We start from the raw sequence: 21478 nt of genomic DNA on the forward strand, positions 1-21478 counted from the left end.
TTTAAACATATGTTGTTGGATTTGAAATGATTTTTTTTTCTCAACCTTTGAATGTGTGAGTTGGTTTAACCAGTCAGTGAACGGCCCTTTTCTGAACTGGCCTTATTGAACCAGATCAGAGACCCTTAGACCCTGCAGCAGGAGGGAACGATGTGGGGAGGGTCATCTATTCTGAATGTTATGGAGTTCAGTGTGAGGAGCTGAACGCATCATGCGCCTTTACCACTCCATCGACATGGACTGACATCGCAGAGCGCACAGTAAAACTAGTCGTCATTTTATGTGACGACTTGGAGAAATTGCGCAGACATTTTTAATACACTTGGTTTGAAATGCATTTCCTACGCTTAGTCAAATAAACTCCACCCCAAGCCTCCTCCTCCCTTTCCTAAGAAAACCTGTGTGAGCGTATGTGTGTGTGTGTGTGTGAGTGAGTGTGCATGTGTGTGTGTGAGACAAAGAAACAGAGAGAGTGAGATGTTTGCTCTACCAATGCTTTGTAAACTTTCTTGATGCATTACACATGCGTGCAATTGGAGTAGTGTTGAAAATTGTTAATTTATTGTTTAGAATGTCTTTGCATCCCAGCCAGAGCAAATAAAACAAAATGTAGCAATCTGTAACCGAAAACCTAAAAGGTACTTGGGCTGCAGAACCTCTTTTACACAGGACTAACAAAACAAAACAAAAGAAAAAACACAAAAAAAAAGACTTTTTTTTGTTTTCAAAGTGCCATAGCTAGTGAGGAGACGAGGGATTGGCAGAGTGGGGCGTAGATGCTTTACTGTGTGAGTTTACTTGAGAAACCAATCAAAAAAAAGGGGAACTCCACGGAAAATGTGTATTTGATTACACTGACAAACTGTTTTTACATTTATGCTTTTTTCATTTGGTGAGGGGGACTCTGCTTGACTCTGAACTCTGACTCTACTTAAACTCCATGAGCTCTACTGTACAGTCATTTTCACACGAGAATGAAAGGTGCATGCATTTGCATTAAAAAGAGCCACAAAAACCCACATTTGATGGATCTGACTGGGTTGAAGTTCAGAGATATGCAGGGCCCTTAGTGAGTCCTCCTTTGAGATGTATATACAATGTGAAGGTCTGAAGTGATTTTTGTTAAATTCTATATTTTATCGCTTTTGTAGACATTTTGTTGTGGGAAGAAAAAAAAATAAAAGAAATTTTATGGGTGCATTTCTGCCTCGTTTTGTGTCTCATGTACTGCATACACATTATAAGATTGTAACGTTCAACTTTTTATTTTGGCCAAACATGGAACAATATATCACAAAAGTTGTCATTCTCTCAGTATCAAAACATTTATAAAAGTACAAAAAATAGTTTCTTTCCCTATTGTCAAGAAATCTGTAGTGGTTCCTATTATGATTCAAGAGATTCGGAATGAAACTTTCTTATAAATATACACTGAAACATATCTGTCTTCCTGACAGTATTTACTTAACATTTTGAAATAATATATTAGCATCCTTAGTGCAAATTACACAGTTAAGTAGTGCCAATCACAGACGGCTTATGTTTCTCTCTATCACCTTGTTTCTACTGTGAAGGAACAAGGTGTGACGTACAGTAGTGCAGGCATGTGTGTGTGTCTTTTTCTCCCTACTTCTGGGGTCAAAGGTTACACCCTGCTTTGATAGTCCTCTTGTTCTCCTTGGGCCAACACAGGCTCCTCTTCACTGCTGTTCTCGCGGCTGTCCAGATGCTTCCTTAAATCTGAACAACAGAAACATCAGTTAGCGACATGTCGCTCCAATAACACAGTCATTACCACAAGAAAGAGAATACTGACAGGCCTGGGAGGAAGTCCACGCATCCAGCATGAATAATTTGGTTTGATTTGTTGGAGAAATCTTGGAGCGAACACAAGAAGAGGAAGAGGAAATACAACACACCTTTGAAATATCAAAACAACTGTGTCTGAATGTTTGTGTTAGTGTGTTTGTTTGCTGGGCTTGTTTGTTTTTGAGCACAGTTTCTTTCCGAGCAGTTATCCTCCAGATGCCGGTATCATGTCTACCCAGAGACGTTAATTAATAGCTAATCAAAGCTAATGTCTCAGCAGCACATCGCCAGCACAAAGAAATGATTAATACGTAATCAAAGGCCGCGCAGCACAACGCACAAAGCAAGGCCCACCCCCATGCCTCAAACACTACTGTTGTTAGAGAAATAAACGAACATTCGTGGCTTAATTAGCTGGCTGTTGGTATGAGCTGTCTTCATTTGAAGTTGTTGGGGAATTATCTCAGAGCCAAAGTTGGCCTCCTGAGTGACGACACAGAGGTGACATACGAATACGAGCACATACACACGCACAACAGAAATAAAAAACACATACGGAGAAAATGCTCATAAACATGTCACACACTCATCTAGACACAGACACAGTACCCTGTAAGTATTTAAACTCACATTCTCTTTCTCTGACAGACTGTTTGGTTATTTCTCACCTTCTAGGCCCAGTCTGCGGCAGCAGACGCTGCAGGAATGTTTCTGCAGGAAACCATTGAAGGCAGCATCTCCAAGGTTATCAGGACCAAAAAGCATCTCACCCCTGCCACCACTGCAACAGGGTCAGAGGCAGAATGAGAAAAGAGACTGGAAAGTGTTTTATCTGCCCATCATCAATACCAATTTGATAATTAGTATTGATTTATTGATTAATTCAAATCTACACACCAAATCTCATTAACAATCTTGATGCATAAATGGTCACTGTACCTGTGGTCGTCTGCCATAATCACAGTTGGATCAGTCAACTCCTCTCCTACTCCTACCAAGAAGAAGTAAATGAACAAATACAGAAAAAAAACATAGACGTTGTTATATACACAGACTTTCCACAAACACAAACAAGGACCCACCCTGTATATCGAGCACCAGCAGCTCTCTGCCCGAGTACTCGTAGGTCCAGTGGGAGAACGCAAGCAGCATTTCTTCCATTGAACAGCAGGGGGTGATCTCTTCTCCTGTGTTGTTGTTGTACTTCCTGAAGTCACCGGACATGTTTCTCTCAATGGTCAGCCACTGGCCATTGGAATGCCAGAGGACGAGTGACACATCAAGAAATCTTAAAAAGAAAAAACAATAGCTAAATGTATATCATACAGATGCTAGAGATAAAACACACTCTCACATACGCAAACACACACACACACCTTGGTGAATGGTGCATGTCATCAGGTTTGACTTGGTTGAACACTTGCATCATTTTCTGGGCTGCTCTCTGCTGCTGGATCTCCTTTAGGGATGTCAAATACAAACCCATATTAAGTTACTGGCAATTCAAAAATGTGAATAATATGTATCTAAATTGATGTAATTTTATGAATTGCCGTTGTCATCAGTTTGTAGAAATGTCAGTAATTCTCTGCCTAGGTGCATTTCAGACTTACCCTTAAACAAAGCTGCAGTGCTGTGCTACTGTGAAAATACCTCTGCCAGGCACGGACCACCTCGGGCCTGAAGGCTTTCACCACATATATGTTCCCAGGTCTGAGCACATCCCTTTCTGCCCACGTACACAACACCCTGCAGCCTAAGCGGAGCCCCCCATCCAGAGAGCCCTCCTCACTGGAGAGGGGCTGCAGCATTGCAGACAGGCCTCGTGATGACCAGGAGACTGTGCTGGATTCAGGGTCAGCATCAGAGGGCACATCCTCCAGAGAGTAGATGCTCACCTCTTCACCTCCTGAAGAGATTGGGGAATAAATGAGTCAGTAGAAAAAAAGTAAAGAAATGAATAGTAAAATACCAAAGTGAACCAAAAAGAATACATTTAAAAAATAAGATAACTGACACAATAAAGTTACCTAAAATGGAAACAGGAGTGAAAGGGATGGTATGAGCCAGTCTCATCAGATTGTTTCTCTCCATGGCTGTAAACACAGACACAATAGTCAAACTACATGGAGACCTGAAATTGTTTCTCAGAGCCGTACAAAAACAGAGAGATGATTCAAAGATATCAAGTGCACAAAAAATATTAATGTCACTGATTCAACAAAAGACAAACCCTTGGATTACCTGAATAGTGTGGATACAAATTTTCAGTGGACTGGAACGCAGAGCCCTTAGCTGCAGCAAACATACAAATTGAAGTACAAAAGACACAATAATGAGCAAATTAATAAAACATATTTTACAAGAAAATTATCCAAGGTCCACGTGTTCTGAAAGTTCTGAAATACCTTCTGCAGCAATGCCACTCTGTAAACTGCTACAAAAAGAAGAAAATATGTTGTAATTAGAAATTAGTGTTCAGAAATTCACAGACATTATGGCAGGACAATAGCAAAGCAGACTTACGAAGACCTGTGGCCCATGGATCTGTTCCATGCTGAACCATGCTGTTCCATGCTGCGCGCATCCTTCAGGTCAGAGCAAAAATGATCACAGCATTATTCTCTAAATATACCTTATACAGTAAATACACCTAAATATATCTCAGTGAGCCCATAATTACTACAGTATATTTATCACAATTTACCACAAAATCCGCTATACCTGATGGGGAAACACTTGTTTCTGCAACAAATCCATGGGTTCAAAATCTGAAACAACATTGATATGATCAGTTTTCAGAAATGTATAACTAAATTTACAATGAAGGTAACATACATTGTATAATATCTTATGAAGCTATTGTTTTTGGTCTTGTTACATACACTGGGTTTGTTGCATAATAAATTCTGCTCCTCCATCTCCACAGCTGGCTGAGAGCCCCTAGTTGCTTATACAGTATAGCAGGTACTCAATCTTTATATGACTGTAGGTCCTTACTGAGCTGATTGAGGCTAGTTGAGGCCGACCAACACGTAGGTTCTCCTCTGAGCCATCGCCGCCTTCTCCAGCAGGCATCTGATAAATGTGACTGCGTGGCGCTCTGCTTTCCATAAGAAATAAAGACATGGAAAGATAGCAAGGTTGACAGGGTTTCAGATTTATGTTCAGTGCCTTACTGAATCTTAATGGATGGAAAAACTTCAGGTGTCACGCATAAAAATCGAAACAGTAAGCTCTCTGTGACATTACAGTATCTTGACCGCTCTCTTGTATCTTCACTGTCTTCCGGTCCTGGGGTTTGCCTTTGCTGTCCAAGACTTGAGTGAAGTCGGAGGATTTGGACCACTCTGCAGATACAATAACACACATCATCTGTTTTAAATTGTGGCTAAGTAATAACACAATAATAAATTCTTTTTAGGGTGATTTTTGTAATACCATATAGCCCCCGAATTTCAACTTAAACACTACCTCTGCTCTTGATGCGCTGCAGCGATGTGTTGTCCTTGAAGCCCCTCACACAGGACTCTTTGGTCATTTCATTAAGAGAGGGAAATGATCCCCTTGTTGGACTGAGAGTTGCCCCAGAGAAAGCCACATTCTCCACACTGGATGACAGAGATCTGCAGTAGCCGTAGGGACGGTCTCTGGACAGACATGCCCACCTGGACGATTTCACAGGTCTGACCAACTGGCTGGAAGATCTGGACCGAGAATTTGGTTGGCTTTTGTCCTGAGAAAAGGCAGGATTAACCAAACCCTCTGAGACGTCTCGAGGGTCAGACAGAAGAACAGCACCGCTAGAAGCTCTGGATGCTGCTTCAGACAGCTGTCCCTGTGTCCTTTTCCTTTCTTCTTCTTGTTCTTCGTCTTCTTGTTCATTTTCTCCTTCCTCCTCCTCCACCATGGGAGTCTCCTCCTGACTGGGATACAGGTATGGGTCACATGGCCAGAGCTTAAGATGTGGTGACTCCAAGCCTCTGGGAGGCAGAGGAGATGCAGAGCGGGAATGTCCACAGGACTCACAAGCTGTCTGATCCCTGAAACCACCAGGATGAACTCCATAAAAGTGAGAGAAAGCATGGGATGCAGGTCGAGGAACTCCCAGCAACTTCTCACTGGGATAGTCAGCATTAGCAGAAAGTGAGTCCTAGGAGAAAAAATGTGTGTTAACACAACACATTTTTAAATGTAAAGTTACTGTAAATTATTTTAATGTGGTGGTTCTAACGAGTCCTAAAGCTATCAACATGCATGGTATCAAAATGATAATAGTTAACAGTCCCTGTAAGGAAACTCTCTTTTGTCTTAGCTCCCCTCAAAGGCTGAGGTCAGGAATGCAACATTATCATATTATTGCTCATTTTCTTTCACTTCCTACAACTTCATTGTCAATAGAAAACTGCAAGCACCTCCTTTCCTCCTTCCTCTCCCTCCTCGGCATGTTCTTGCCTTCCTCCCCTGCTCCCCCTGGCTCCGACATGGCGCTCCTGTGATGCCAGCCTACTCGTCGCCAGAGTGTAGCCGTTCAGCAAAGAAGGTGGGGTACTTTTGCATGCCTTCGACATAAGCCGACGCATATTAAGCACATCAGCGTCTGCTCCATTTCTGTGCAGGAGGGTCCAGCTGTGAGGGAGGATGTGTCGAGAAGTCATGACAGGTCGACATTGAGCCAGACGTGCCTCCTCCTGATGTAGGCTGTCTGAGGCCGACAGCAGGGTGAGGGTGTCCACAGCCAGCACAGAAAGGTCCTGGAGATGACCCAACTGACAGTCCAAGTCTGACAGGCTGTCCTGAATGAAGTGCACCTTCTCTGAGACTTCCCCCACCACCAGGCACATCTCCTCTGTCCTGGTGGGAACAAAAAGATATGCATACTGTTCATCATGTTTTATTGTTAGTTGTTCTTGCCATATAACAAATCTCATGGTTGACAAAAACATGTGTCATACACACATTAGTTCATACCAATGTCACAATGTGATTGACTTTTTCAAGCCACAAACAGGAAACATTTTTTATAATACTGCTAGTCAAATATGAAATAAGTGACTGTGTCATAGGTAAAAATATTTTTTTCCTAAGCACTCTAACTTGAATATTTTTACCATTTACATACAGTTACATGCGTCAGAAAAAGGGTAATTTTTGGATGACCATGAGGTCATTGAAAACTGTCTAATTACAGAAAATATAAGGACAGACGTCCTTATGGGTGTTATAGAAGCAAGACTAATCTTCCATTTACTATGAGAACTATGTTCCACTACACAACCCCACTTATATAGGGCAACAGCACATACAGTATGTACTGTATGTCTTTACTTAATCCCACACTCATGGTTTCTACAAATCTATTAGAATATCAAACAGACCTCTCAGCAGTGGCTTTGATCCTGTTATTTTGGCTGCCGTGGAGACCCTCACTTTTCTCATGGAAGTGGGCTTCTACACATTTCCCCTCAAACTCATGGAGCCTCTTAAGATCCTCATGGGGCAGGTAGAGTTCTGGTAAGGATGTGCAAGACAGGACAGTGACTCTATTAGTACCGGTAGATGTGCTGTGGACTGACTTGGATGACGTTTTTTATGACACAAACTGCAATACTCACTGAGTCCAGTGCCCCTCTCCTCTCGCTCAGCATCTCCCTTAAATTTCCTGTAGATGGCCGTCAACCCCTGGGCCATGTGACTGAGGAGGATAAGAGGTGGAGGCAGCCATGGCCTCTCCTGATATGTCATTATGTAACGGTAACGGTTGTACCTCCACAGTTTGTTGGATGTTGCAGCCATGTCGAAGTAGATGTTGCTGTTGGGAAGGAAACATTCAGTTCCATGAAAGTGATCTTTACTGGGGTCCGCCATTAGTGAAATTAAATTTGAACTTTATTTCAAGGACCAGGCGTACTTAAAAAATGCAATGAGAATGTTGACCATGATGATGTACTGGAAAAACAGATAGACAGCCTGGAGGAACGGTGTAACAAATGAGGCAGGAGGACAGGTGCTATTGTTGGCACATGCTGTTAACACACACAAACACAAACACAGACTTTAGTATGGTGACACATACAGTACGTTACTCATATATTTGATAACCAATTTATCAATACAATATAGAATATTTATCTTATCTCATTTTGATTGCGACACATGATGTGCAATGTTGAAACAGAGAGCCACAAAAACAAAATAAGCATCACTTCAAATGAGGTGAGACTGATTGACCGAACTTTTGTCTATAACCAATAACTCACTTTGCTTTAACAAAGTTTTGCATCACTTGACTTGTTTGTGTCATCTCATGTGGTAAATGCAGCAAACCTGCATTAATCACTTTGACTAAAAAGCTGAAGGCAAATCCAAAGCTGTCAAAGTTAAACGCTACTAGTCTAAATCAAAGCTTGGTAACAGGTATCATGTATTTCCTATTAAACCACTAACTATCTATTTCTGTTGCGTAGACTTCTCCATAGATCATCCAGTAGGGCTGGAAGACCACATCTTTTGCCAAGCTCCAAGACGGCTCCTCATCTGGCGACAGGATGGCCTTCCTGGAGACCCCAAAGCTCAGCAGCACTATTGCCATCATCACCACGATGAAGAACATGTTTCTGGTCTGTGCAGACACAAACAGAGGAAAACTGGGGTTACAAAAAAAATATTCTCGGGTTTCTTCCACTCGACCAAGTAGTTTCCAGACTCACCATCTTAGTGATCATAGTGAGGTAAGGACCAGCGTGCTGATTGACAGCCAGCAGATCCATCACTCTGACAAACCAGAAGATGAAGTCCAAACAGTAAGAGATGCGCCCTGCCGTCCGGTAGGGATCGGCATGCCACCGCATTGCCAGTCCAGCCAGGAACAGCAGGATGGCAATGAAATCTGATAGGTTCCAGTACTCTGAGAACCAAATCTTCAGCTTGTGGCACAGCTTCCTTGGCTCAGACATGACCACCTAATTTAGAGGTACATTTTGTCATTACTTAGCATTAAGCTTCTTTAAACAACATCTTTATGGGTTGTATTCTGTTCTTATTACTTTTATTGCATCCTCAAGATGATACTACTGGTATGCAGAGAAAATGGATCACAAATGCCTACACCAATACACATAAAAATACTGGCCGTCTCACCTCTCTGGTTTTTTCCAATGCAGTTGACAAGATGTACGCTATGACCAGCCACTCCTGAACACTGGGCCGATCCTCCATCTTCACCAGGACAACATAGGCGAATAATATCAGAAAGGCCAAGTAGGACATCTAAAATAAAGACAGAGCCAAAAAATTGACAGAAAATTGAAACACGAGGACTTTACATTCAATGAAATGTATACTGTGCATTAGGGACAAGGAGGTACTCTGGGCCTGTCCTATTAATGTGTTTTCAGGAGAAGGAATATTTTAGATTCATTCGCAAATATAACAACAGTGATTTCACCTACTGTGTGAAACCAGAACTTGACAACAGGAGCTGTGTAGAACTCATAGAGTTTTGTGATCCAGGAAAGACAGTGTGCACTCATAGAGGACAACGTTTCTGACACAGGACCGAGACATTTGCCTTGCTCAGCATCCTGACTGTCCTGTGAACACAAGAAGAACAGTACTAAGTCTATTAACATTCTAGTTACAGTTTCACCCCTAACCATGCTGGACAAACATCTCACTAGCACAACTTTACCGTGTGATCAGTTCCTTCATTGGCTGGCACTGACTTTGCAGGGTCAAGTCCAAACAGCATTGCCTCATGGGACTGTGGTACATGGCACATTTCAGCTTTGCTTTTAAACTCCAGCAGCAAGATGGCAGGAGGCAGAAGAAGGCTCAAAATTATCTAAAAGGAAGAAATGACAAGTGTGTTATGTAATTCTATCCTGACACATCGGGGAACATAAGCTGGAATAATCAATGTTAGTTAATACTGAATAAAATAAATTATCATTTTGTGATGGTGACATTAGCAGTGGCAACTTGTGTTTTTCAATCATCAGTTAATGCAAAAAATGTATACACCGACACAGGAAAATCTTTGTTTTGACACTCAGTGTAATAAAAAATAAACATGATAGAGATTAATAAGTTTCCAGTGTTCACCTTCAAATAGGAGTTTTTTCTCATGTTGAGCGGTCCGGTCCAGAGATCTGTGAGGAGGGTCTGGGTGCAGGAGTGTGAGACGAATGGCCTGTGACATGAGGAGACAGCCATCTGCAGACAGGTGAAGTGGCTCCATGCCTCCATCTCTGAAGTCAACAGCTTCATGGCCATCTGCTCGTTCTGACGAAACGCACAGTCTAACACATCCACCGCCAGCTGACCAAACTCACTGAGACACAGAGGCAGGAGAGACATGCACTCATACTGTAAGACGGTTCCCATACAAAAACCTGCATGTAGTCCATAACAGTGTAAAAGAATAAACATATAGAATGGTGGCAAAAACCCATCACTGCAACCATAAAACACACAGCTGTCTCTACTGTTATTTTTAATACACAGACTCACCTTACATGAGACAACACAGGTATAACTTAAAGGGCCCATATTATGAAAAATCAACTTTATACTGGTTTTGTAGCGCTTATATGTGTTACCGTGGCCTTTCTATGACACATGGAGGTGAAAAAAGTCTGTTCGCTCCCTTAAAGGGATAGTTCAACATTTTTGAAAATTGGCCCATCGTCATGATCCCCCTAGTAATAGCAGTAGGTTCGTTACCTTTAATTGTTGGTCCAAGCTGCTTTTAGATCGGGGGAGAAGAATACCGAGCGGCGCAGCTACACTACGGAGGCTAATGGAATTTCTTGGTTTTGCTCATCAAACTCAGCAAATACACAACCAAAAAACTCAAAAACGCTGTGGTGGACAAGTTGTGACCTGCACATTTACCACGCTATGAGATAATAGCGGAAAGTTAAGAGAAGTGAAGCAAATACTCAGAACTACTTTCTTCAGTGAACCACTGGTCGGAGGGACACAGTGTGCGCACCTCAGCCAGTGCCGTAGTATACGGACGTATCTGCAGTAAACAGGCGCTTTTGAAATCACTCCGCCGAGCAGCCGTCTAGAGTGTAAAGTCCGACTTTGCCTCTAAAACAACTCCATCTCGCAACTTTCCGCTATTATCTCATAGCGTGGTGAATGTGCAGGTCACAACTTGTCCACCACAGCGTTTTTGAGTTTTTTGGTTGTGTATTTGCTGAGTTTGATGAGCAAAACCAAGAAATTCCATTAGCCTCCGTAGTGTAGCTGCGCCGCTCGGTATTCTTCTCCCCCGATCTAAAAGCAGCTTGGACCAACAATTAAAGGTAACGAACCTACTGCTATTACTAGGGGGATCATGGCGATGGGCCAATTTTCAAAAATGTTGAACTATCCCTTTAATTGATTGCTTCACTTTTTTGAGATCGTGTCTCCAAACAGGTGAATTGGAAGTGCTGTCCTACTTGACGTCACAAGGCACCTAGTGATTCCACCTCCCGGTACTTCCTTATACTCCCCCTGGGTCAGTCTAGAAAAAAGTCTCAGCGGGCGGGGTGCAGACACAGAAACGGCTCATTCTCAGGACAGGAGAGACACTTTTAGATTGCTAGAGAGCTGCAGATTGATTTGGGGACAATACACTACTAATACAATGTGGTTGGACAACTTAGACCTATGTCAAATGGTTGAAAAACAGCATAACATGGGACCTTTAAATGAACATAAATAGACTGCATGTTGATTCATACTATGACACACATACACAGAGTATATACTTACAGCGAATACGACTTAAATCGCTCTGCAATGTTGTCGTCCATGCTACTCTGTCGTGCCTCCAAGGCCATGGAGCGGTAAAGCTTGCAGGCCACTGTTGCACGTGCAAGTGCTTCCTCGCCATGTTGCCACAGGAACAGTGCCATCTGCTGCCGCTGCTGAAGCACAGCCCATACAAACAGGTCGTTGAAGTTGAAGGAAACTGAAAGCGGAGCATCACCGAGGCCAGAGCTCAACGTTACGTCTCCGCTGCTCCCAGGTGATGCATCTTGCTCCTAGATGGAGGAAAATGGAGGGAAGTAATGGGAAAGTAATTAATTATAAAACCGAGCAGCATCAGTGCTGATTCATAGGTTTGAATGACTTATGAAAACATGCCTCATGCTGAAATAAACCCCCCACACACCTTGGGCTTGTAGGGCTGAGCAGTTCTAAAAAAATGCAGGTCCTGCAAACTCCTTGAAGAGTGCGGCATAAATCCCCGTCTCTCTGTGTACAAGGAGGTGGAACTACTGTTTCTTCTTCCCTCCTATGAACAATAATGAGGCCAGTGGATTATTTGCAGTTAAATTCTAGAATAAATCCAATTAATAAACATAGGAAAATAACAGAGTCAAACTTTTTTCTAGGACATTTATATAAACAAATTGCTCACTCTATTTTGCAAGCGGCTGTAGGCAGCTCTAAAATGTTTCCGTGTGTAAACGCTGCGGTATGCTCCTCCAATAAGATACTCTATCACCAGGCCCATGTCGATGAGGGAGAGACGGTAACCTATGGGGAGAGAAGTCTACTCACACACAGAGACATCCACACACACACACAGATAAACTAAATTAATGTCTAGTAAACAGATTTAGATATGTCTGCTACAGTTAATATTCTGAGTAAACGCTAAGAAGGTCTACGTGAACAAGGGCATAACTTATATCTATATGATTGTAGCTGCTCTGCTCACTAATTACCTGCTTCACATCTTCAACAAGGTGGTGCAGGAAGCGATCTGTCTGCCCATGTGGCTGTGGAGAGAAATCTGAATCATTAGAATCCATGGTGAGATACAAGTAAACAAAAAGTAAAAAACAAAACAAAAAAAACATACTGGTTACTTTAACACAGCTGCAGATTGCATGTATGGTAACAGCTCTGGGATCTGTAGCTTGTTTCTTAGAGGGACTTATTATCCCAGAGTTATGAATAAGTAAACAAGCTCTAATACACAAAAGATAAAGGCAGCATAGAGAAAGCCAAGAGTGAGAGTGGTGATGACAAACAGTTCTGTGATCTCAGAAGTATCCTAAAACAACAACAACTGAAAAAATACCCTAGATGCAATTGACCACAAGACACAGAGAATACTGGTGCAAAATACTTACAGTGCATTATTGTGATTTCAATCAAAGCCATAGTGTTGGAATTTGTGTTTCAAGAGCCACAAACAAAAGAACTGATTTTCTTGTGTTTATAAAGCAAAGTGAGAGTCAAGGGAAAACAAAAGAAGAATATAGCACTGCAAGAAGCAGATGTGCTATGGGGTGAAGGTATTTTTTGATTTAAAAAAAAAAGAAAAAAGAAAAGAAAAAAAGAAAATTAGAGACTGCAGGAAAATGTGATAAAGATTTGAGATAAAGAGAAAAAAATATATAATAACTGTGTTGTAGAGCTCCTCAAGGCGATCCACAGTGAGGAAGCGACCCATAGTCATGCCATTGTCAATCAGCAGTTTGACAAAACTGACGCGGTCCATCACAAGAGCATCCAGCATGGCTTGCTCCAAGGAACCCACCTAGATACATCACAAGAAATGATGACAGTAGGTAAAACAACCTGACAATGTACAAGGTTCCTTATGTGCAACAATGGTGTGCAATTACACACCTGCTGTCCATGCATGAGAACATCTTTCTGTGCAATGTCAGCCCTGTCCCAGACAAGAGCCATACTCAGCTGCTCTGCAGGACTGGCCCTAGTGCCTGTTCACCATATAGAAAACAAACAAGAGAAGCTGTAACACTGCATGTCCAGGTTATAACACACCTTTTCATGGCTTATCATGGCATGAAAAGTCCAATCATTAGTCCAGGTTAATAATTATTGTTCAGTTCAAGTCATCCTGGTGAGCCAGTCAGCAGCGTTTTCATGTTATCAACTACACCCGTGGATTTCCAGCTAAGACTGGTCAGCATACCAATTGTCAAAATTAAAAAGAGGAGAAACCCTTGAGAATAGTTGTCAAGATGGCTGCATCGGGTGTCATCTGGTCCTCTGACTCTGAGTCAAAGATGGTTATCTGTTGTGCAAAAGACATACTGAGTGAGTAATCCGTCACGTCCCAACACACACATTCCAAATCTGTCTTTCACTTACAGACTGTCTGTGCTGCATACACTGGAAGAGGAGACTGAAGACGTGAGAGGCTCCTGCTTTATCAACCCCAAACACGTCTCCAATCCTGACGAGGAAGTCCTCTTTAATGTCTTCATCCAGCTGTCTAAAGGCATGCAGTGAAAGTGTGCGTTATATACAGTATGTGACATGTCATCTGACTCCATGAGCTACGAAAAATATAGTTTCATTCCACACAATAAGGTGGATCCATTAGACCTGCTACTGTAGATACAGTGAGGCAGATGTGCACACCTGTCAACAGCAGTTTGCTTGTGTAAGAAGGCTAGCAGGTCAGCAGCCCTGCCAGAGCCCTCGAACACGAACACTGGCACAGGGGGAACACTGCTGACATAGTCCAGCACTGTGGACACAACGGCAGGGCCTCCTTCCACCACCACACACACCACAGGCACTCCTTGGTTCAGTCCTAGGAAAGACAGTGAGAGTGAACAAGGGGCTTTCTCACTTCCTGTTTGTATATTACACAAAGACCCACACCCATAAAAACTGACTCACGAGGGTGTATCTTCTGTATTTGGATGTGTTTCTCCAGCTTCCTCCTGAGGCCTTGCTGGCAGCCATGTTTTCCCAGCGTACCATCATCCACCAACAGAAAGTGAGAGTGGAAGCTGTTGAGACAGGCCCTCTTGCTCAAAGGGTTGCCCAATGGCTGATAAGGCCTGAACACCTGAAAAAAACAACAATGCTCAAAACATTTTTTGGTGTCACATTGGTGAGGTAGTGTTATCAACATGAACATTTAATACGTACATCTTTGCCAATGAGGTCGATGTTGTTGTCGATCACACCCCACGGTGTTATGCCGACTGTGTTCCTCTTTCTGAGGTCGTGGCTTCCAAATGTTTTCACTGCCTCACCTACATACTTGGACACACCTGGAGGGTATGGAGAGAGCAGCTGAATGCACAGCAAATATACAATTCAAAGGCATAACAACGAGCTCCTCAGACTTCAAACACACCTATTTGCTGCATAACATTCAAAAAGCAAACAAATGAACAGAGCAGATCAGTGTGAGGGGCGATGAGAGCAAATAGACCGACATTTCACATAGGGATGTTGATTGTCCATGAAGTACTAACTCTCACAGTTTGAAATACCTACCTGTATTAATGCCATCAGTAAGTATCCATGCCCCTGTGCTGAGAGCAGCAGTGATCAGCCCTTTGCTGAAGGCCTGCTTTACTTTAGGAGGCAGGGTGAAGTTGTCTGAGCCTCCCTGCACAGTCAGCAGCAGCTTGGGTCTTTCCATCTGCCACTCCCTTCGCATCATTTGGAGCAGGGCCTCTGCCTTTGAGTCTACAGCCACACGGACATACTGAAGAGGACACAAGTGGAGCAGTTTGTGACTGAAAGACTCTTTGTACAAGATACTACTTGTCAGACTGTTTAGCCCCTACAGTTTGAAACAGATAACATCTTTTGTACAACTCTCTAATCTTTGCTTATATCATAGCAAGCTTTAAGATTGTTTAGTCAACCACCAAAATCCAGATTATTCTTCTGTTCATTTTGAAGCATTTACTTTAATTTTATGGGCAAGTTATGATAAAGAAGTTTAAGGTAAGTTAGTTGTAACTTATCTAAATTCTGTATGTTATCTGGACTGGAACACACATACAGTTGGTAAACTCACACACCTTGGCCCGACAGACGCGAGTGGCAGTGTCTTCAAAATCTACGGTCCCATAAGCATTGGTGGGACTGGCTTTGGTATGAAGCTCTATGGACCAGTCCTCCTCCATGTCTTGTCCAGAAGCCGGAAAGAATGATATGGGAGGAAGCGACTCCTGCCAAGAGTGCTCCGCCATCAGGCGGCCACAACAACATCTAGCCAATGAAAAGATGGTAGGCAGGTGGGAAACTAAACATAGGAACAGACACTTCATTCATATGTATTTGTGGGTCTTTTTTGACCATTTTCGGCAAAGAGAAATGTTGGTGTGTGCACTGTAGTTCATCTCAAAATCAAGAGAGGGTTGATGGGTATTATTCACCTGTCAGCCCTCTAACCTCCCCTCAGTTTATGTAAGCCAGGCTTCAACAATTCCTCCCTTTTTCCTGTCTCCCTCCCTTCCTCTTCACCTCCCTTTGTCCTTGAGCCTTGTCTCTTGTCTCTGTGTTTGGATGTGATTATTATTCTACAACCCACAGAATTTGCACACATCTTTCACTCATTGATGGAGCAACTAGACGGTTTATGTCACTAACAACCATACCAAGGGAAATGTAAAAATGAGAAAAAAAATATTACAAAAATCCACACAATAAAAAATCAAGAACTTCATTTGAAAAGGGTGGGTCAGGGTTTGAAGATTGTATAAAGGCACACATAAACACAATTAATAAATGTATACCTGATCAGGCTTTGGCATACTTGACATACTGGAATACATCTGGAAAAAAACAGGAAATAACACATTATCAAAGAATCTACATGGTCCCTATTCCTGGAAGGAAGGGCTGAGTGCCAAATAGTTTTGCTCTCAGAAAAATGTTGTTTTCAGTTACAAACCAGCCTGTATTTAATCTGGGAAGGATATTATTTACTGTACATTTACTGTAGAAACCATTTTGTAACTCTTCTGATTACCTACGTTTATGTAAGTCCAGTTTACCTGTGTAAATCCCGAGAAGAAGGGATAAACTTAACACACTCTCTCTTGCAGAAGGTGTCCTCAATCCAAGACTTTCGTGACTGAAATGACAAGAGAAAATGTTTACTTACGTACACAGATCCTGGAGCAGCTAAGCAGTATTTTCTCAGCTTTATTGTCAAATCCATCCTCCAGCAAAACACATTGCTTCCTGAAAAAATGTAATCAGTGACCTTTTCAGTGAAGCTCATTTCATTACAATGCCGGCAGCTGCCTGGTTGTTGGACCCACAGGAAACAATCTGTAGAAACCTGAACTGCACTCTTACAAACACACAGGCGATGTGATATATTGCAGTCAACCTCTGATTCAGCCTTATGGGAGTCTTTTCTTCATGGCTCCCCTGGTCTTTCAGGGTCTGTCCTGCTTCTGTGGTCAGTTTCCCATCGAGATTCAACAATGGCCTTACTGAGAAGAGCATTGTTGGTAGGAAACATACACACATCCCCTTCCTGAGATTAGTACACACATGGTCAGGGGCGGTGCACAGTGCACACCCTCCCTGGCTCAGGCTGTGTAAACACCAAACCGGGCTCTGAAGTGTGGTTTCTTCAAAGACAATAGCCTACTACTCACCTCAACACATGGCACAGCAATGTTACAACTGACACGTGATCAAGTCAGCTGGAGCATTACTTAAAAGGTCATACGGCAGCATGGTAATGACATGATGATTTGTTCCTTTAATAATACATTTTATTATATAGGAAACAAATGAGGATGTTTTAAGTGAGACGTCCACTCTACTGTAACTTATGCATCCTATGACAAAACCAATGGATTGTGTAAGTTGCTCTTCACAGTAGTATTACTGATGTTTATGAAAACTTAGCGAGATGCCATGTACCATATTGAGATGACCCTCGGGTTAAGTTAAACAGCTGAGTATCTGAAGTCAACGCTGTCCAATGAGATGTTGTGGCGATTCGCAAAATGCAAATTCAGACTCTAAGTACTGTTAGTGAAAAGTTGGACTCAGCTAGTAACTTAATGCTAACTGTTTAAGTTAACGTTACCCGAGGCAACAAAGTTGAAAAAACGCTTAAACACACCATAAAGTCACAGGTAATTATCACTTCAGTTTATATCCATCATGTAGCTAATTGAACGGTGAACTGTTTATAAAGCCTATATTATTACTCCCACCTGCATGTTAGAGGCGATATAACTCCAGTCCAGTGAACTAACTTTGTTTTAGCTAACAGAAATCTAAAGGAAACACTGCTAGCTTTAGCTGTTCGCTAACGACAGCTAATGAGCAATAAATAAATAAAAACGTCACGTTTCAAACTGTCACAAGTTGCTGAGCCTCTTGTTCACAGTCTCTGATACAAGTGCCAGTGACACAGATAACTTACCATGGCTGTACCCTGGAGTCAACGACGTGAAGCGTTTAATACAACCAATGGGTCTGCACGGGTCTTGAGTCAAATCCCACCACCTCATCATTAGTCCCGACACGGACCGACTGCCCCTTTATCAGCCGCTGGTCCAAAGGGCAACACAGTCTTTCCAAGTAGCCTTGAGGAGTTCGTGACCCCCTCCTCTTCCTCCTCCTGCTCCTCCAACCCGTTCCGCCTCTTGAGCTGATGGAGGTGCTAAGTTATATGCTGCCCCACCTCCAACCACCACACGGTAAACGACTCTTTTCTTCTTATTTTTTTTAATAATAAAAAAAAACATCCAGTTGTTCATCCTTACCCCCCCTCCCCCAGGTATACAGACACACTGACAGTCACAAGTTTGGAGACACCTTCTCATTAAATGACTTTTCTTTCTTTATTTTTTTTACTTCCTACATTTTAAACTCATACTGAAGACATCAAAACTATGAAGGAACACATGAGGAATTATGTAGTAAACAAAAATGTGTTAAACAAAGCAGAATGTGTTTTATTAGATTTTTCAAAGTAGCCACTTTTTGCTTTTATGACAGGCTTTTGCACACTTGATTTTGTCATCAGCTTTATGAGGTCGTCATCTGGAGTGGTTTTCCAACAGTCTGAGACCTTGTTTGACCTCTGCACAGTCCGACTCATCCCAAACCATCTCAACTGGGTAAGGCCAGGTGACTGATAACTAACTTTTGTTTTAATAAGGCTAACCCTTTTTCCGTCACTAGCTACATGACTCTATATGTGTTCCTTTATATTTTTGATGTCTTCAGTTTGAATCTACAATGTAGAAAGTAATAAAAAATAAAGAAAGACCATTGAATGAGAAGGTGTGTCCAAACTTTTGCCTGGTACTGTACAGAAAATTGGAGCCCACACCACAGCACCTGCAAATACATGTAATAGCCTACATCCCCAGCTAAAAACAGCAGGAATGGGTAGTGTGTTGTACACTTTTGGTAACTGGAGGGATCACAGGGCATAATTAAATTATCAATATACACATGATTGTTATTAATATATCATCTTTTACTGAATATTGACTAGCCTATGTGTTATTACTCTCTATAGTTAACCTGTGTACCTACCCTGTTAAATTTACATTTACATGTCCCTGTCAATTGCTACCATATTTACTTTACATTTTATAGCTTCTTACAACAGGATATATTCAACAATGCTGACATTATGGTTCATTTAATTTTACATAACACTGCCTCTGACATGTACACTGATGCAAAACTGCAAATTTGAAACCACAAGAAGAGTTTAGAAAAGTTTTTTTACAATGAGATTTATCAGTAAAATGTATTAGGGAAAAAAAGTGCTAATAGAAAAGGAGTCACATAATCTATCAATAACTCAGGGATGAGTAACACAAAGCAAGCTCTGATAGATTTGAGTGGTTATAATATGAACTGTAATCCAGACCCAACTTTCATTACACCTTTGACACCGTTATGAATGTAACAAATGTAGCCTATAGTTTAAAAAAAAAAACACTACTGTAGGTTTTACATGTGGAGTGCCAACATAAAATACAAAATAAACTGTCACCATCTGAAATATTTACCACAAAATGGGTATTATTTTCTAAAAAGGGACATAACAGTAAAAAACTAACAACAAAATTAAATGTATCTACAACTTGGGTGTGGATGGGTATCCATCATTGTTACAGTGCTGATACAGATCTTATTGGTGCTTCGCCTAAACCCATAATCTAACACCGATACAAATTGGATCAGCCTGTATCACTCAGACTACCGGTAAGCTAAACTGGCAGTCTGCAGCCTCTCACCTGGGTGCATCTCCAGCAGACTTAATGTGAACCTCATCAGACCCAGAGCGTCACATTTTCATCATCATGCTTTCATGCTGATGGTACCACAAAGTCAAAGAAGCTCACTGCTCCCTCCCATCACATTCAGGTCTCCATGGCATCCGAAGACGACTCTTTGACTTTTGAGTTTTGTTTTATTTGGGAACGGTCACTGACATCTTCTAGCAGTGAGAGGTCAAGCTCAGGTAAGGGGACCCTCCAGTACTGGAAGGAGTTATAAGCACAGTCTTCATGGCTGGTATCCCCTTCAGGAGCCTACAGGAAGCATGAGAAAGAGAAGAGAGAGGGGCTGAGCAGAGGAGACATGTCTAACGCAGCTAATAGTGACATTTTAGACTGGATGACCCATAGTAGGTCAACCAATGAAGGGAAAAAACATATTAGTGAGACTTTGCTGTATCTCAGCGGGGTGTACAGTGAGTGAATGGTGACATCTAGTGGCCATGTACTGCCATTACATCAATTTATATTCCCTGTCCAACTATCTTCGAATGTTTTTAATTGACGACTTATTCTACATAATCAGCAACTTACTGTATCGTTAGCTTTAGGACCAGCCTCTGAACCTGCCGAGTCCTGTCGAGGGCGTTTCTTGATGTTTGTGGCAGAACTGGAGACGCCTCGGTCCTGGAAACTTCCAGAAGTCTGCACAGGCAAAACATTTGCAGCATGCTTCCTCCTAGTGTCGCAGTGTGTCGTCGTCTTGCGATGAAGCGCCGCTGCTGCTTCTTGTTCCCGCTCCGGGTCCTCGAAGTAGTGCGGCCTCTTCCTGCAGCGGCTGCCCAGCAGAGCCAGCAGCGACGGCGGGCTGAGGCTCACCCCCCCGGCCGCCGGCGGCGTGCAGCTCTCCAGATGCATGTCAACACTGCACAGCGCATGGCAGCAGCATCTTTTGGAGGGAGAGTTGTGCAGCAGCGTGTCCTCGGGGCGTCTCTTCGCCATGAATGTCGGCTCTGTCAGCGCCCTGGTGTGCAACAGAAAACCTAAATTAGGTGGTAACACCGACACTACTAACTACTTACTGCAGCTTGTTTTAGGCACAAACGTGTTGGTTCAGTCGTAGATAGATACTAGCTTACTTCTTCTTCCTCTGCGGGGGTTGACGGCAGCTGACTCCCAGGTTGTTGGACTACTGCCACCTGTCTGCAGCATGCACTTCCTACATTGTTCGCCCTCCCAAATATTGGACTTTTCCCACTTGGTGTCAGGCATAGACTGTAAAAATAAGGTGTCAGGCAGTGCACAGAGAAAAGACCCAAAACATGAAATGTATATTTTGTAGAGTGTACCATCTATTTTCATTTAAAATAATTAAAAATTAAATATGACTGAATGGTGTGATTGTAATATCTAACCAGAGAAGTAAAATTATGCTTTGTCAAGCCCTTCACCACTTCAATATCTATCTGAGAATTTAACTCAAAGGCAAAAGAAAAACTAGAATTACTGCACTCATGTGGTGGTCTGCCCCTGCCACTCATACTTGGTCTATACAATTATTTTTATGATTATTATAGACCCCAAGTTACTGAGACCCAGTGCCCATCCATCATTGTGCTAGTATAGCACAATTTCCTCTTTCTCTCGACTATACTAACAAT

At 42.3% G+C, this 21478-nt stretch overlaps 2 protein-coding genes across 2 annotated transcripts; both read right to left on the bottom strand.

The window, feature by feature from the left end:
• Window positions 1-1511: 1511 nt before the first annotated feature.
• trpm6 (transient receptor potential cation channel, subfamily M, member 6) lies at window positions 1512-17019 on the bottom strand. The gene is made up of 40 exons (XM_083978890.1): window positions 16814-17019; window positions 16602-16681; window positions 16341-16379; window positions 15624-15813; window positions 15088-15301; window positions 14734-14858; window positions 14479-14650; window positions 14215-14389; window positions 13942-14065; window positions 13792-13864; window positions 13453-13547; window positions 13226-13360; window positions 12540-12593; window positions 12230-12364; window positions 11981-12103; window positions 11578-11849; window positions 9913-10141; window positions 9500-9652; window positions 9261-9401; window positions 8950-9078; window positions 8520-8771; window positions 8257-8431; window positions 7721-7835; window positions 7425-7621; window positions 7188-7320; window positions 6225-6663; window positions 5284-5962; window positions 5062-5159; window positions 4810-4912; window positions 4534-4580; window positions 4336-4397; window positions 4218-4246; window positions 4054-4104; window positions 3840-3905; window positions 3423-3718; window positions 3186-3268; window positions 2892-3097; window positions 2749-2800; window positions 2478-2590; window positions 1512-1740 (listed from the first exon to the last, which is right to left on the bottom strand). The coding sequence occupies exons 1-40, from the start codon at window positions 16829-16831 to the stop codon at window positions 1646-1648; spliced, it is 5967 nt and encodes a 1988-aa protein (XP_083835016.1). The 5' UTR covers window positions 16832-17019; the 3' UTR covers window positions 1512-1645.
• A 2294-nt stretch (window positions 17020-19313) lies between these two features.
• LOC310991272 (uncharacterized protein) lies at window positions 19314-20919 on the bottom strand. Its single transcript, XM_083978914.1, has 2 exons — window positions 20412-20919; window positions 19314-20132 (listed from the first exon to the last, which is right to left on the bottom strand). The coding sequence occupies exons 1-2, from the start codon at window positions 20817-20819 to the stop codon at window positions 19962-19964; spliced, it is 579 nt and encodes a 192-aa protein (XP_083835040.1). The 5' UTR covers window positions 20820-20919; the 3' UTR covers window positions 19314-19961.
• Between the last annotated feature and the right edge of the window lie 559 nt (window positions 20920-21478).

This window comes from Trachurus trachurus (assembly GCF_905171665.1).
Source record: "Trachurus trachurus genome assembly, chromosome: 9".
Classification (NCBI taxonomy): Eukaryota; Metazoa; Chordata; class Actinopteri; order Carangiformes; family Carangidae; genus Trachurus; species Trachurus trachurus.

What these genes read in the sequence shown, in the direction of transcription:
- LOC310991272 (XM_083978914.1), bottom strand. Translation starts at nt 20,819, where the DNA reads ATGGCGAAGAGACGCCCCGAGGACACGCTGCTGCACAACTCTCCCTCC. An exon ending in GTCCTAAAGCTAACGATACA is followed by an intron (nt 20,133 to 20,411) that starts GTAAGTTGCTGA and finishes TGCTTCCTGTAG; the next exon opens with GCTCCTGAAGGGGATACCAG.
- trpm6 (XM_083978890.1), bottom strand. An exon ending in TCTTCTCGGGATTTACACAG is followed by an intron (nt 16,380 to 16,601) that starts GTAAACTGGACT and finishes GTTTTTTTCCAG; the next exon opens with ATGTATTCCAGTATGTCAAG. An exon ending in TACTGATGGCATTAATACAG is followed by an intron (nt 14,859 to 15,087) that starts GTAGGTATTTCA and finishes CATACCCTCCAG; the next exon opens with GTGTGTCCAAGTATGTAGGT.